At 46.6% G+C, this 13547-nt stretch overlaps 1 protein-coding gene across 1 annotated transcript in view; it reads left to right on the top strand.

Annotated features, from left to right (window-relative positions):
- Positions 1–12738, top strand: part of LOC145358354 (coiled-coil domain-containing protein 183-like) — a 95222-nt gene extending 82484 nt beyond the window's left edge. Inside the window, exon 14 of the mRNA XM_080212311.1 lies at positions 12566–12738. Within this exon, the coding sequence (XP_080068437.1) occupies positions 12566–12738 (173 nt within the window). The remainder of the gene's footprint in view (positions 1–12565) is intronic.
- The last annotated feature ends 809 nt before the right edge of the window (positions 12739–13547 follow it).

Below are 13547 nucleotides of genomic sequence, written 5' to 3'. Positions count from 1 at the left end.
TGAAGGAAACCCACGTAGACACGGGAGAAAGTGCAAACTCCGCACAGAGAGTGGCCCGAGGCTGGAATTGAACCTGGGTCCCTGGTGCTGTCCAGCAGCAGTGCTAACCACTGCACCACTGTGCTGCCCTACTTAATGTTCCAATTTTTAACCTCATTTTTCCTCTTTCCCTTTATAGCCTCCTTGCTTCCTTTTGACAACTTACTATCGTACCTTTCTTTGTATCATCAGCAAATTTAACAACCTGTCCCTTCATCCAAGTCATTAATAGAAATTGTAAAAAGCTGAGGTCCCAGCACTGATCCCTGTGACACACCACTCATCACATCCTGCCAATCAGAAAAAGATCCATTTTTGCCTACTCTCTGCTTCCTGTTAGCCAGCTAATCTTCAATCCATCCCAATATGTTACCTCCTACATCGAGTTTTCACCCAATGCAATGTCCTTTGTTGAGTCACCTTATCAAATGCCTTCTGAAAATTCTCAATCTTGGGTAGCGTCCTATTCCTCTGCTGTTCTGGATCCTCCTTTCTGCCTTTGCTCCAAAAAAATGTATCTTATGAAATGTCCCTTATTAGAAATTTGGTTTCTGTCCATAGTATCAGTTTCTCATTGTCCTCACAAATGATCTCTGAATACTTGGCCATTGACACACATTAGGGCCCAAATTTCACCCACTCACATCTCATTATGTGACAATGGGATTCTTCCATACATTCTTTGGAATTCCATCCTGAGAGATTTATTGTGAATCAATTTCTGCAATTATTAAGAGAAGGATAGCCTTTAATCCACAGGAAAGATTTGTCACATTTTAATGATTCCTCAGTGAGATATCCCACAAACATTTGTTGACATTCTAATGTCTAGAGATGAATGCTGGCTCCACATCCTTGTGTATTTTCTTGTATATTGTCGAAAGGAAAGATCACTTGGCCTCTCAGCTCAACTTTGTTTTAAACATAAAACCTCCATAAACCCATGAATTTCTCTTGTGTGAGTGTGACACCTCCCTGCAAAATGAAAAAAAATAAATTCTGTGACATTTCATTGTTTATTTTGTTACATCATAGAAAACTAAAAGATTTAAAAGCAAGCATCCAGACAGATTCATTCACGTATTCCTCAGTGTTGCTGTCACAAAGTCTTCCTTACTGGTAATCTGCATGTCTGTGACTGATACTGACCTCAAAATGCTAAAGGCTTTTGAAGTTTTATTTGATTTATTATTGTCACATGTATTAGCATACAACGAAAAGTTATACAAAGCACACCATTCACAGAGAAGGAAATGGACTACGGTCATAGCTAGGGTGTTGAGAAAGGTCAACTTAATGCAAGATAAGTCCATTTAAAAGTCTGATGGCAGCAGGGAAGAAGCTGTTCTTAAATCACTCGGTATGAGTTCTTAGACTTTTGTATCTTTTTCCCAATGGAAGAAGGTGGAAAAGAGAATGTCCGGGATGTGGGAGACCTTAATTATGCTGGCTGCTTTGCCAAGGCAGCAGAAAGTGTAAACAGAGTCAGTGGATGGGAAGCTGGCTTGTGTGATGGAGTGGGTTACATTAACAACCTTTTGTAGTTTCTTACGGTCTTGGGCAGAGCAGGAGCCAAACCAAACTGTGATACAACCAGAAAGAATGCTTTCTATGGTGCATTTGTAAAAGTTGGTGAGAGTCGTAACTGACATGCCAAATTTCCTTAGTCTTCTGAGAAAGTAGAGGCGTTGGTGGGCTTTCTTAACTATAGTGTTGGCATGGGGAATGGAGGGGGCATCAGGACAGGTTGTTGGTGATCTGGACATCTAAAAATTTGAAGCTCTCGACCATTTCTACTTCATCCCATTGATGTAGACGGGCATGTTCTCTATTACGCTTCCTAAAGTCGATGACAATCCCCTTCATTTTGTTGACATTGAGGGAGAGATTATTATCGCTGCACCAGTTCACCAGATTCTCTACCTCTGTATTCTGTCTCGCCATTGTTTGAGATCCGACCCACTATGGTGGTGTCATCAGCACACTTAAAAATTGAACTGGAGGGGAATTTGGCCACACAGTCACAGGTGTATAAGGATTATAGTAGGGGGCTGAGAACACAGCCTTGTGGGGCACTGGTGTTGAGGATGATTGTGGAGGAGGTGTTGTTCCTATCCTTACTGATTGTAGTCTGTGAGTTAGGAAGTTCAGGATCCAGTCGCAGAGGGAGGTGCCGAGGCCCAGGCCACGGAGTTTGGGGAGATGTTTCATAGGAATAATGGTGTTGAAGGCTGAGTTATAGACAATAAATAGGAGTCTGACATAGGTGTCCTTGTTATCTAGGTGTTCCAGGGTTTAGTGCAGGGCCAGAGGGATGGCTTTTGCTGTTGACCTGTACTGTAGTGGATCCAGGCAATCCGGGAGGCTGGGATTGATTCGTGCCGTGACTAGCCTTTCAAAGCACTTTATAATGATGGATGGCAGAGCCACTGGACGATAGTCATTAAGGCCACGCTGCTTGGTTTTTCTTTGGTACTGGGATGATGGTCATCTTCCTGAAGCAGAAAGGTCAGATTGTTGTAAAGAGAGGTTGCAGATGCTGTTAATACCCAGCCAGCTGATCTGCACAGTATCTGAGTGCTTGTCCAGATACCCCATCTGGGCCAGTCACTCTCCATGGCTAACAGCAGACTGAAAAGCCTCCTTTTACACAGGATAATATTTCTGCTGCTGCTTATTTTAACTTCCTCGAAAAATAGCCAATTGGTCTCTCAAAAGCCATGATATGGGGTTGCCGGCGTTGGACAGGGGTGGGCACAGTAAGTAGTCTCGCAACACCAGATTAAAGTGCAGCAGGTTTATTTGGTAGCACGAGCTTTTGGAGCACTTCTCCCAATGAAGGAGCAGTGCTCAGAAAGCGAGTGGCATTTGCTACCTGTTGGAAGGAACCTGTTGGACTTTAACCTGGTGTTGTGAGACTACTTAGGGTTTCAATATCCAAGTTATCTTCCTGGAGTACGATCGCTCGAGTCAATTCCTCCTCTAATAACTATAACATTTATTTACATATAACAATACAGAGGCTTAGAACAAAGAACAACGCAGCACGGGAAATAGACCCTCCGGCCCAACGAGCCTGCGCCGCCATTTTAACATTGTGCTTTTCCTCTTCCACCCCTGACCCATGTCTATGCCTATGGCACCCACATTGGAAACCAGACTGAGGGGCTCTTGGCTGCCAGTGAGCCCCCGAGAAGGTTCTGGAACAGAAACCTGAGCTCACCAGAGTGATCCTTCACCCTGCTCCCCGATTGGTTTCCGGGTGACCTGCAGGTTGATTCTGAAAGGGATAACCACCACATCCCTCCCTCTGAATCCTTTTATACTGATGTCAATACTTAATTTGTACAGTCCCAGATAATTAAATATTCAGTATGTGAATTCAGTCAATTTATAAGTTAAAGGGGGGTTTCTGAATCCTGTGGAATGGCATAACTCCTCTGTCTGGAGCAATTACAAAAGATTGTTGTCAGCCAAAACTATAATGACAAGTGTCCCTTCAGGCATGGGCTGTTCAGTTCTACCTGTTTCCGTGAAAACATTGGTTTTGCCTGCCACAGGGCGACCAGGTATTTCAGTCTTTGGATAGTCAATAACATTCCCAGACGGCGATATCGCTCCTGATGGCAGTACTGGCTGCTGGGGCAACTCTCACTCTACCAAATGGTCCACATGCTTCTGGATGATCCTTCGATGTCCATGTGATAAGGCAGGGGTCCAGTTTGGTTACAATGACTCCAGGGATTCAACTCAACCCACTTCCAAAATTCCTCACGTACGCAGCTTCACCCAATGTAAACCACCGTGTTGACTGACGTGGATCATGGTTTGTCTTCTGACTGTTTTGGCTGGCCTCTACCCTCCGGTAAATTTGGAAACATGAGGCTCAGTCTCATTCCCAGATGACAGTTCATTGAGGAGTGCTGGTGGGAGTCCTGTTGTTGCACGTGGAGCGGTCCTGTAGCTCAGGAGGAATCATGAGATTCTGGTCTGCAGAGTCCATCCTGCCAGCATCAGTGTGCTAAGCTGGCCAGTGTGTACGCACCGACCTGTCAGTAGGGAGATTGGTGTATGTGCACTGCCCCCCTGACCATTGCCAGCTTCCCAATTGCTTCACCAACTCCCTACCTCCCCTGCAATCATCGACCACCATGACCCCCTTTCGATCGCTGCCCGCCCCATTGGCAGCCCTGATCACCCCCCCTCCTTCCAAACCCCACTGACCCCTAATGCAGAGTGCGCAGCAAGTCATAGACCCTCCTCCCCCACCACACTAATTGACTCTGCCCCCCCCCCCCCCAAAAAACAGGAGACCCCACCCACTGGTACTGCCAGGGTGCCAGGCTGGCACTGCCCAAGGGGCACAGCCCCACCCCCGAGCTCCTGGGGGCTCTTGATGGCCTTTGTCCCCACCAGCGAGGTGATCTCACCTGGTCCCTGTTGATGTGGACCAGTTTTAATCCCCGCTGGTGGCAACCTCTCCTGGCAGGTTAGTGACTCCAGATAATATCGTCCCGAGCTTGTTAATGAGGTGGAAATGGCAGTTTCCATTTGGTAATCAGCCTCGTGCTGATCTCCGGTGCGAGGCTGATTACATTCCAAAAAAGGGCCTGGAAAAGTCACAATTGGCTAGCTGCTGGCTGCGACTCCTGCTACAGACCTTCCGCTGATACTTACTGGCCTCCTGCACTCCTCAAGCAGCCCAGCAGATTGGGAAAATCCTGCCCTATGCCATCTGTGGGTGGAAAAGCATTGGTGTCACCATTACTGATCCCAGTTCCTGGCCTTCACTGGTGAGCTGCACCACCTTGCTCGCTCTATAGCTCCTGTTTGCTTTTCTCAGCACTCTTCATCGCTAGCACTATCTCCAGCACCTTCTTAAAATTTATCTCTGCCTCTGCTATTAGTTTCCTTTGGATGGCCTCATTATTGGCCCTGCAGTCCCACAGAATATCACTGAGAGTGTCTCTGAAGTTCTCTCTTATTTTCTTTGTATTCTGTCATGGGACATGGGTCAGCATTTATTGCCCAGCCCTAGTTGCCCAGGGGTAGTTGAGAGCCAATCACATTGCTGTGGGTCTGGAGTCACATTGTAGGCCAGACCAGGTAAGGTCGGCAGATTTCCTTCCCTAAAGGACATTAGTGAACCAGATGGGTTTTTCCGACAATGGTTTCATGGTCTTTTTTTCTTGAATTCAAATTCTACCATCAACCGTGGTAGGATTCGACCCGTGTCCCCAGAACATTGGCTGAGCTTCTGGATTAATAGTCTAGTGATAATACCACTAGGTCATCACCTCCTCTTAACCTGGTAATATAAGTTGCAATAGTTTCCCCAGGGGCTCTCCTGGTTGAGTTAAACTTAAATTGCTGCCATATTACCAATGGCTTCAGCTGCTAATGTGTTTTCACCGTTTCAACTGTCTTAGCGAATGACTTGGAGTCGGTGTGTTTGGGGATGTGAGGCTGTGTATTAAACTGTAGGCCTAGGTCCCACATGCACTCAGAAGGATTGCCTTTCTCATCCCCTCCTCCTGCTTTCCATTAGCCTGAGAATAATAACCCAAGCATTCAATATATTGTGTCCAGTCCTCCACAGAGACACCAGAAGGGTCCAGCCGTCTGAATAGGGGCATTTCTGCAAACAGCTTCAGTTTCTCAACCCGTTGAACTTCAGCCTGACTTTATACTTTTGATCTTGGGAGGCTAGTTTTTCTTTTATCTCGTTGTCAGTGTAATAATTCCTGTACACCAGTTAGGTAAATAATAACTGTTGTATTTATTTAGATATAATTACTATACAGAGGCTTGCAGTCTCATGGCTGCCAGTCAGCTTCCGAGAAGGTTCTGGAACACAAACCCGCTCTCACCAGAGTGATCCCCTGCCCTACTCCCTGATTGGTTCCCCTGGTCATGTGACACTTGCAGATTTATCCTTTAAGGAACAATTAGCACATTGGCTTTAAATGGTTGGTTAAGTTCAGGGACTTCCAGCATTAGTTTATTTGTTAGAATAGCCTTCGATTTTTCAAAAGCCATCTGGTACAGTTCTGACTATCTTGATGCTTCAACAAATTGGTCAATGGTGCAGTTCAGACGCTGAAATTAGGAACACATTTTCAAAAAAACTCCACTCATCCACTGGAAGCATTATCTCTCTCCCTCTCTCGGGGCGGGATTTTCCAGCCACACTCATCAGAAGATTGGAAAATCCCTGCCTGAGGTTAATGGACCTTTGCTTGGCCCATACCTCCTGCTGCTACCGCTGGCTACAATTCCCGTGGCAGGAAAATTCCCCCTTGGTCTTGGGAACAGGAAAATCCATTAGTACTTGTATCTTGTCAAGAACCCTGATAATGTTACTTGCGAGACTGTCTCAAAACTACAAAGAATAATTTAAAATACTGGTTGTTAGTGATATATATTTGTTTGGAATAATGTGAGGAAGGATGTACAACACAATGAGAAACTAGTCCAGTTGTTGTGTAAACAATAAAGAGTATTTACTGAAGTAAATGGAAAACACATGACAAGAAAGATTGGTATACAATATGACACTTAAGTATATTAGTAACCACACACAGTTTTATTGAAAATACACCCACATTCCCTGAACTCACTGAGACACCCCTTTCCCCAAAGAACATCCACTTTAGTAACTCCAGTCAAACCCAGCCCATTGTTCTACACAATGCAACTTAGTTGTCAAAGTCTGGGAGAGTGTATTTTTCCTGGTTTAGCAGAGGTGTGAAACTGTGTGCTTTAGAGGAGAATATCTGCAATCTGCCTGTGCACTAAATGTTAGCAGGAACTGGCTTCCATGGTTCTGATGATAGATGGAGCTGGCCTGTCTGAAGGTTTTGGCCTGTCTGGCTATTGGATGGAAATCTAGCCTCCCTCTTCACTGAGGATGTGAGCAGCGATACTGTTCAGCCACATTGATATGCTACCATGTGGATGTGGCTGTCTGTCTCTCAGATTCTTTGATGTGGGTATGCTGGCGTTGGACTGGCGTAAACACAGTAAAAAGTCTGACAACACCAGGTTTTAGTCCAACCTATTTATTTGATAATATACTCACAAGCTTTCGAGGGGACTGCCTCTTCGTCAGGTGAATGGAGAGTTCTGGCCTCAGACAGAGCATATAAAGCACAGACAGTTTAGAGATTACTGATTAGAATGCGAATCCTTACACCGAAACTGTCTGTGCTTTATATGCTCTGTCTGAGGCCAGAACTCTCCATTCACCTGACGAAGAGGCAGTCCCCTCGAAAGTTTGTGAGTATATTATCAAATAAATAGGTTGGACTAAAACCTGGTGTTCTCAGATTCTTTGACAGAGAAACTTGTCATTTGTATTTCCCCACTGATTTCTGGGGAACAATGTTTCTGATATGACAATTCACACCTCAATTTCTCTAGTTGCCTGCTAATCCTACTAGTGTTTGTTGTTTTGTTTTTGTCTCAATCAACCGTTAACTGCATATGTGGGAGTGGGTGAGGGAGAGGGTGAGTGTGGCAATGAGTGAGTAGAGGGCACCTGTGTGAGTGGGTGAGAGAGTTAGCGTGTGTGGGAGAGAGAGTGTGTGTGTCTGTGAGAGAGTGGGTGTGTGGGAGAGTGTGTGTGTGTGAGTGAATGTGTCAGTGAATGAGTGTGTGTGAGGGAGAGTGAACAGGTCCCCCATGGCTGGAGTGAAGACACTGTGCTGGTGCAGTGCTGGTGATGGAGTCTGGCTACTGGTGGAACCACAAGGAACGGGGGGGATTAAATCAGAATAAGTCAGCCTGGGTTGTGTTCAATAGGTGAGCTCTACCCTGTAACCACATCAAGAAAGGCCAAGTAAGTATAGCCTGGCATGTCCCTCACCTCCAAGCAGTTCTGTTCTGCCTTTCCTCCACTTGACGTTTAAATAATCAAATACTGTATCCCTCCCTTAAACCTGTGTCAGTCTGTACGTCTGAGTTTCAGCAAGTCTGTCTGTCTAAATGTCTGAGCTTCAACATGTTGGCCAGCTGCCTGTTTTTCATGATCTGCTGGCAGGTTTTAAGATGTTCCTCAACCACGTCTAAATGCTGTTGTGAGTCATTGATGGAAGATATAATTCAAACATGAGGTTTGTCCCTTTGATCTGGGAACTTACTTCATGCTGCAAACTAATTTGAACTAACTGAAGCCTATCAGTTCATTGGGAGTATCTCTAGTTGCAAACATTAAAAGCTAACTCCTTTCCCACAACAGTAAGCTCTGGTCATAGTATTGAGAGTTTGTGATACTGTTCCAGAGCCCCCTGAGACGGGTATGCAGAGGATTTGAACTGGTTGATGTATAACCTGAACTACACAGGGCAGAATTTCAGCCTTGCTGCAACTGGATATTTTCAGGCTGTCAGTCTGAAATGGCTGAAAAACTTGGATAGCCTCTCACAGCTTTTGCTGTGATTTCCTTCCTGCCTGTGACCTCAGGGTATTGAAATCTTTGCAGATCATCGAAGAGGTCTCTACTTTCTCATTGCTATTTTTTTTAAGCAGTAACACTCAGTGACTCATTCTGCCTCTGCCTCAGGTCAGTGCTCAATCATAGAGGCTAAACATCACTTTCTCCTCAGTGTTTCAGCCAGATCACTGGGTCGCCTGACCGAGGTACTGGCTCAGCTCTCTCTACTGGAGCTGGTTACCACACAATCAGGGAATATTCCAGGGATTTCCTCTTGTAACAATTCCATCTCCCTGACTTCATTTGGCTTACTGAAGACTACTGGGGAGGTACTATGCTACCCCAGGTGAAATCATTACCCAAAAGCAAATCTGCCCTAGCCATGGCAGACTCAAGGACAGTCCTTAATCTAACTGGTCAAGAGATGAGACCACCGTCTAATTGGACCTGATACAGAGCTATGGGCATGTACCTACCTTCAGTACTCTACTCAAATCTCTGCATTCAGCTAAATCGCTGATGGGAAGGTCATGCCTTTATCCAACATGAATGATTAAGTGGTCCCTGTATCCCTGAGCAGGAAAAGTGGGTTTGCTCAGCTCGATAGCGTGGTCTGGAGTTATTCGTTCCTTAAGGATTCTGGCAACCTTCTGTTTCTGGCACACTCGTGATGGTAAACAGAGAGCAGTCAGTCGCCATAGTTAGTGTCACAGACTTGCCTGTCATGCCACTTGTTAGGAACGCCAACAAAACCAATTGACCTCCCCTTCAAATTCCAATGTGGGTTTTTGTGTGCCCTGATTTACCACGGTGAAAACCTGCTGTTCTTCAGGAATCATTACTACTCATTACTCCGTACCTCTTGACCTGAGCAGGGCTTCCTGTGTCCTCATTTTTACTCTCCCTTTCACTACCACTCCATCATCTTTCTCACTCCTACTTCCTGTGCTTCCCGGATAGCTGGAAATTGAGGGGAATCATAAGAACATAAGGAATAGGAGCAGGAGTAGGCCATCTAGCCCCTTGAGCCTGCCCCGCCATTCAGTAAGATCATGGCTGATCTGTCGTGGCTCAGTTCCACTTTCCCGCCCTCTCCCCATAACCCTTAATCCCCTTGCCTATCAAAAACCTATCAATATTTAGCGAGGCAGCCTCCACCACTTCAACGGGCAGAGAATTCCAGAGATTCACTACCCTTTGAGTGAAGAAGTTCCTCCTCAACCCCGTTCTAAACCGCTCCCCCTTTATCTTGAGGCTGTGCTCTCTAGTCCTACTGTCCTTTCTGAGCGGGAAGAGCCTCTCCACCTCTATCCTATCCATCCCATTCATCATCTTATACGTCTCAATGAGATCTCCCCTCATTCTTCTAAACTCTCGAGTACAAGCCCACTTTATTCAGCCTCTCCTCATAGTTCAACCCCCTCAACTCCGGTATCAGCCTAGTAAACCTCCTCTGCACTCCCTCCAAGGCCAAAATATCCTTGCGTAAGTGTGGCGACCAAAACTGCACACAGTACTCCAGCTGCGGCCTCACCAATGCCCTATACAGCCGCAGCAAGACCTCCCTGCTTTTATATTCAATACCCCTCGCTATGAAGGCCAGCATCCCATTCGCCTTCCTGACCACCTGCTGCACCTGCAGGCTGGGTTTTTGCGACTCATGCACAAGGACCCCGAGGTCCCTCTGCACCGTTGCATGCTGCAGTTTTTCTCCATGTAAGTAATAATCCTTCCTACCATTATTCCTACCAAAGTGGACAACCTCACATTTGCCTACATTAAATTCCATTTGCCAGTTCCTGGCCCATTTGCCCAGCCTATCTAGATCCTTCTGTAGACTCTCCACACCCTCCGCACAATTTGCCGTTCCACCAATGTTTGTATCATCAGCAAATTTCGACACCATACACTCGGTTCCCTCCTCCAGATCATCTATATAAATGGTAAATAGCTGAGGCCCCAGCACCGACCCCTGGGGCACTCCACTAGTCACCAACCGCCAATCCGAATAGCACCCGTTGACCCCCACTCTCTGCCTCCTATTTGACAGCCAATCCTCTATCCACGCTAACATCTTACCCCCAACTCCATGCCCCCTGACCTTCTGCAATAACCTCTTGTGAGGCACCTTATCAAACGCCTTCTGAAAATCAAGAAACAGCACATCTACCGGCTCTCCTCTATCCACCGCCCTAGACACATCCTCATAGAACTCCAATAAATTCGTCAGACACGACTTTCCCTTAACGAAACCGTGCTGCATCTGCTCTATCAAACAATTCTCCTCAAGATGCCTCGCTATTTTCTCCTTGATCACGGATTCTAACATTTTACCTACAACAGACGTTAAACTAACCGGCCTATAATTCCCTGCCTTTTGTCTGCCACCCTTATTAAACAACGGCATAACATTAGCCGTTTTCCAATCTTCCGGCACTTCCCCGGAATCCAGCAACGTATGGAAAATAATCACCAAGGCATCCACTATCACCTCCGCCATTTCCTTCAGAACCCTTGGATGCATTCCATCCGGTCCTGGGGACTTGTCCACAATCAGCCCCTCCAGTCTGTCGAGCACCGCCTCTCTAGTTACAGTAATGTCATTGAGACCCTCCAGTCCTACCACCTTTCCATCTCTAACACCCGGCAAATTATTCACGTCCTCCTACGTGAAGACCGAAACAAAAAAGTTATTCAAGGCGTCAGCCATTTCCCCATCCCCTACCATTAAGTCCCCCCTCTCATCCTCTAAGGGTCCAATGTTCACCCTAGCCAGCCTCTTCCTTTTTATATATTTATAAAAACTCTTGCTATCCTTTTTTATATTAAGCGCTAGCCCAGCTTCATAGTTTCTCCTACCCTTCTTTATCAACTTCTTTGTCATTCTTTGTTGACATTAAAACCTCTCCCAATCCTCTTCTCGCCCACTACTCTTAGCTACTCTAAATTCCTCCGCTTTTAATTTAACACTTTCCTTTACCTCCTTCGTTATCCACGGCTGATTATCTCTCCTCCTACGATCCTTTTTAACCATCAGAATAAATTTCTGCTGAGCGCCAAGAAAGATCTCCTTAAAAATCCTCCACTGCTCCTCAGCAGACCTACCTTGCAACGCACTCCCCCAATCAACATTCACCAATTCCTCTCTCATCCTACCGTACTCCCCTCTGTTCAAACAAAGGACGTGTGTCCGGGAACCCACTTTCTCCTCCTCCATCTGCATCAGAAACTCCACCATACAATGATCACTCTCCCCAAGAGGATCCTTCACCAAAAGGTCCCTAATTCTACCCGCCTCATTACATAACACCAGATCCAAGATAGCTCGCTCCCTCGTCGGCTCCAACACACACTGTTCAAGGAAACTATCCCGGCAGCATTCCAAGAACTCTTCCTCAGGAATCTTTTTCTTGTAAATTGTATGTTTAGTTGCAATCATGGTATCGTCCCTCTCCTTTGAAACGCTTTGATCCTCACTATGGCTCTTGATATTGATGGGAGACTTGTTTTTAAATTCCTTTAAATAGAATGCTGTCTGACAGGTAATTCAGTGTAGGTTTGGGCAGGCTTTTTATGAGCATTGCTCAGTTTGTGATGGCATATCTTGGTTCCTAACTTGTGTTTAAAATAGTAATTTTAATCTCTTCACAATTCTCTGAGTAAGATTCAAGAGCTTTTCCAACTAATTTGTCTTGTAAAAGGAGGGTCAAAAATGTGGCTCTATAAACCTATTAGAAATTTTAATCATCAAAATCATTGAAAATTTAGGACACAGGAAGAGGCTCTTTGGCCTATTGTGTCTGTGCTGGTGCCCAGCCTAAGCCCAACTCCAGGTATCACACAGCTTGTGAGGAGCGGGGAATTCCTGATTCCTGCATTTGAATAGCGCATGTTGCAGTGCCAGAAGTTGCTGTCTGATTTACATGGGTATGGTGGTGAACACTGACAAACTCAGTGTTATTTTCATCACAAGCTCTGGGCCCTGGTGCCAATCACTCAGACTGGCACTGAGCCCAGCATGCATGTTCCTGATCACTCTGAACAGACTGGATTCTAACAGCCTTGTCCCACACTCTTCCTCTTCACTTCCAGATGATTTCGACTATTTAGCAGCAGGAGCTGACGGTATTCTCACAAGAGCAGAAATCAAAAGACGGAGTGAGCTTCTGGTACAAGATAAAACGAGAATAGTGAGAAGAGTAAAGAAGAAGGGCAGGAAACGCTACGTCAGCAAGAAGAAGGCTGTTTGTGATATGGGTTCTTGAGAATAGCTCAGTCTCAATCATTGAAATAAACAGCGGTATGTTTACTGCCAACACTAATATTTATTAACTGTTACAAATTACTGCCAATGCTGGAAATGTAAAGCCAGGAACACTCAGCAGGTCAGACAACATCTGTGGAGAGAGGATACAGAGTGAGCGTTTCCCATAGATAACCTGTTATTGGAATAGAGTAAGGTTAGAAGGGATAGGTTTTAATTCAGGCAGGAAACGGAGAGGAGGAAAGAACAGCGATTATCAATGATAGGCTGGAAAAGATTAAATGAGGAAGAAGATGAGAGTGAAAGGATGGGATTGTAGTGGGAGAAGTGAGTGCGAGTGTGACCGCGCGCGGGTGACCGAGGGCGCGGGGGGGGGGGGGGGGGGGGCGCGGGTGACCGAGGTCGGGGGGGGGGGGGGGGGGGGGGGGCGCGGGTGACCGAGGTCGGGGGGGGGGGGGGGGGGGGGGCGCGGGTGACCGAGGTTGGGGGGGGGGGGGGGGGGCGCGCGGGTGACCGAGGGCGGGGAGGTCGGGGGGGGGGGGGGCGCGCGGGTGACCGAGGGCGGGGAGGGGGGGGGCACGGGTGACCGAGGTCAGGGGGCCATTTAAATTCTTCATTCCACCTTCTGATTGAAATATTTGCCTCTGTTTTCAGCCATTAAGAGGGAGATTCTCCCAGCCCAGGAGAATTGGTGGGGGTCCCACTGCCACTCTGGACTTGGGATGACTGGGAGCTGGAGGGAAGAGGTGGTCGGGGCTGGCCGTCCGTGTGGGGGGTGGCCGGGGCTGGCCGTCCGTGTGGGGGGTGGCC

This window comes from Carcharhinus amblyrhynchos, chromosome 25 (genome assembly GCF_965287045.1).
Source record: "Carcharhinus amblyrhynchos chromosome 25, sCarAmb.v2.hapA, whole genome shotgun sequence".
Lineage (NCBI taxonomy): Eukaryota > Metazoa > Chordata > Chondrichthyes > Carcharhiniformes > Carcharhinidae > Carcharhinus > Carcharhinus amblyrhynchos.
The sequence above is the reverse complement of the archived record's forward strand: the minus strand, read 5'-3'. Positions and strand labels throughout refer to the sequence as shown.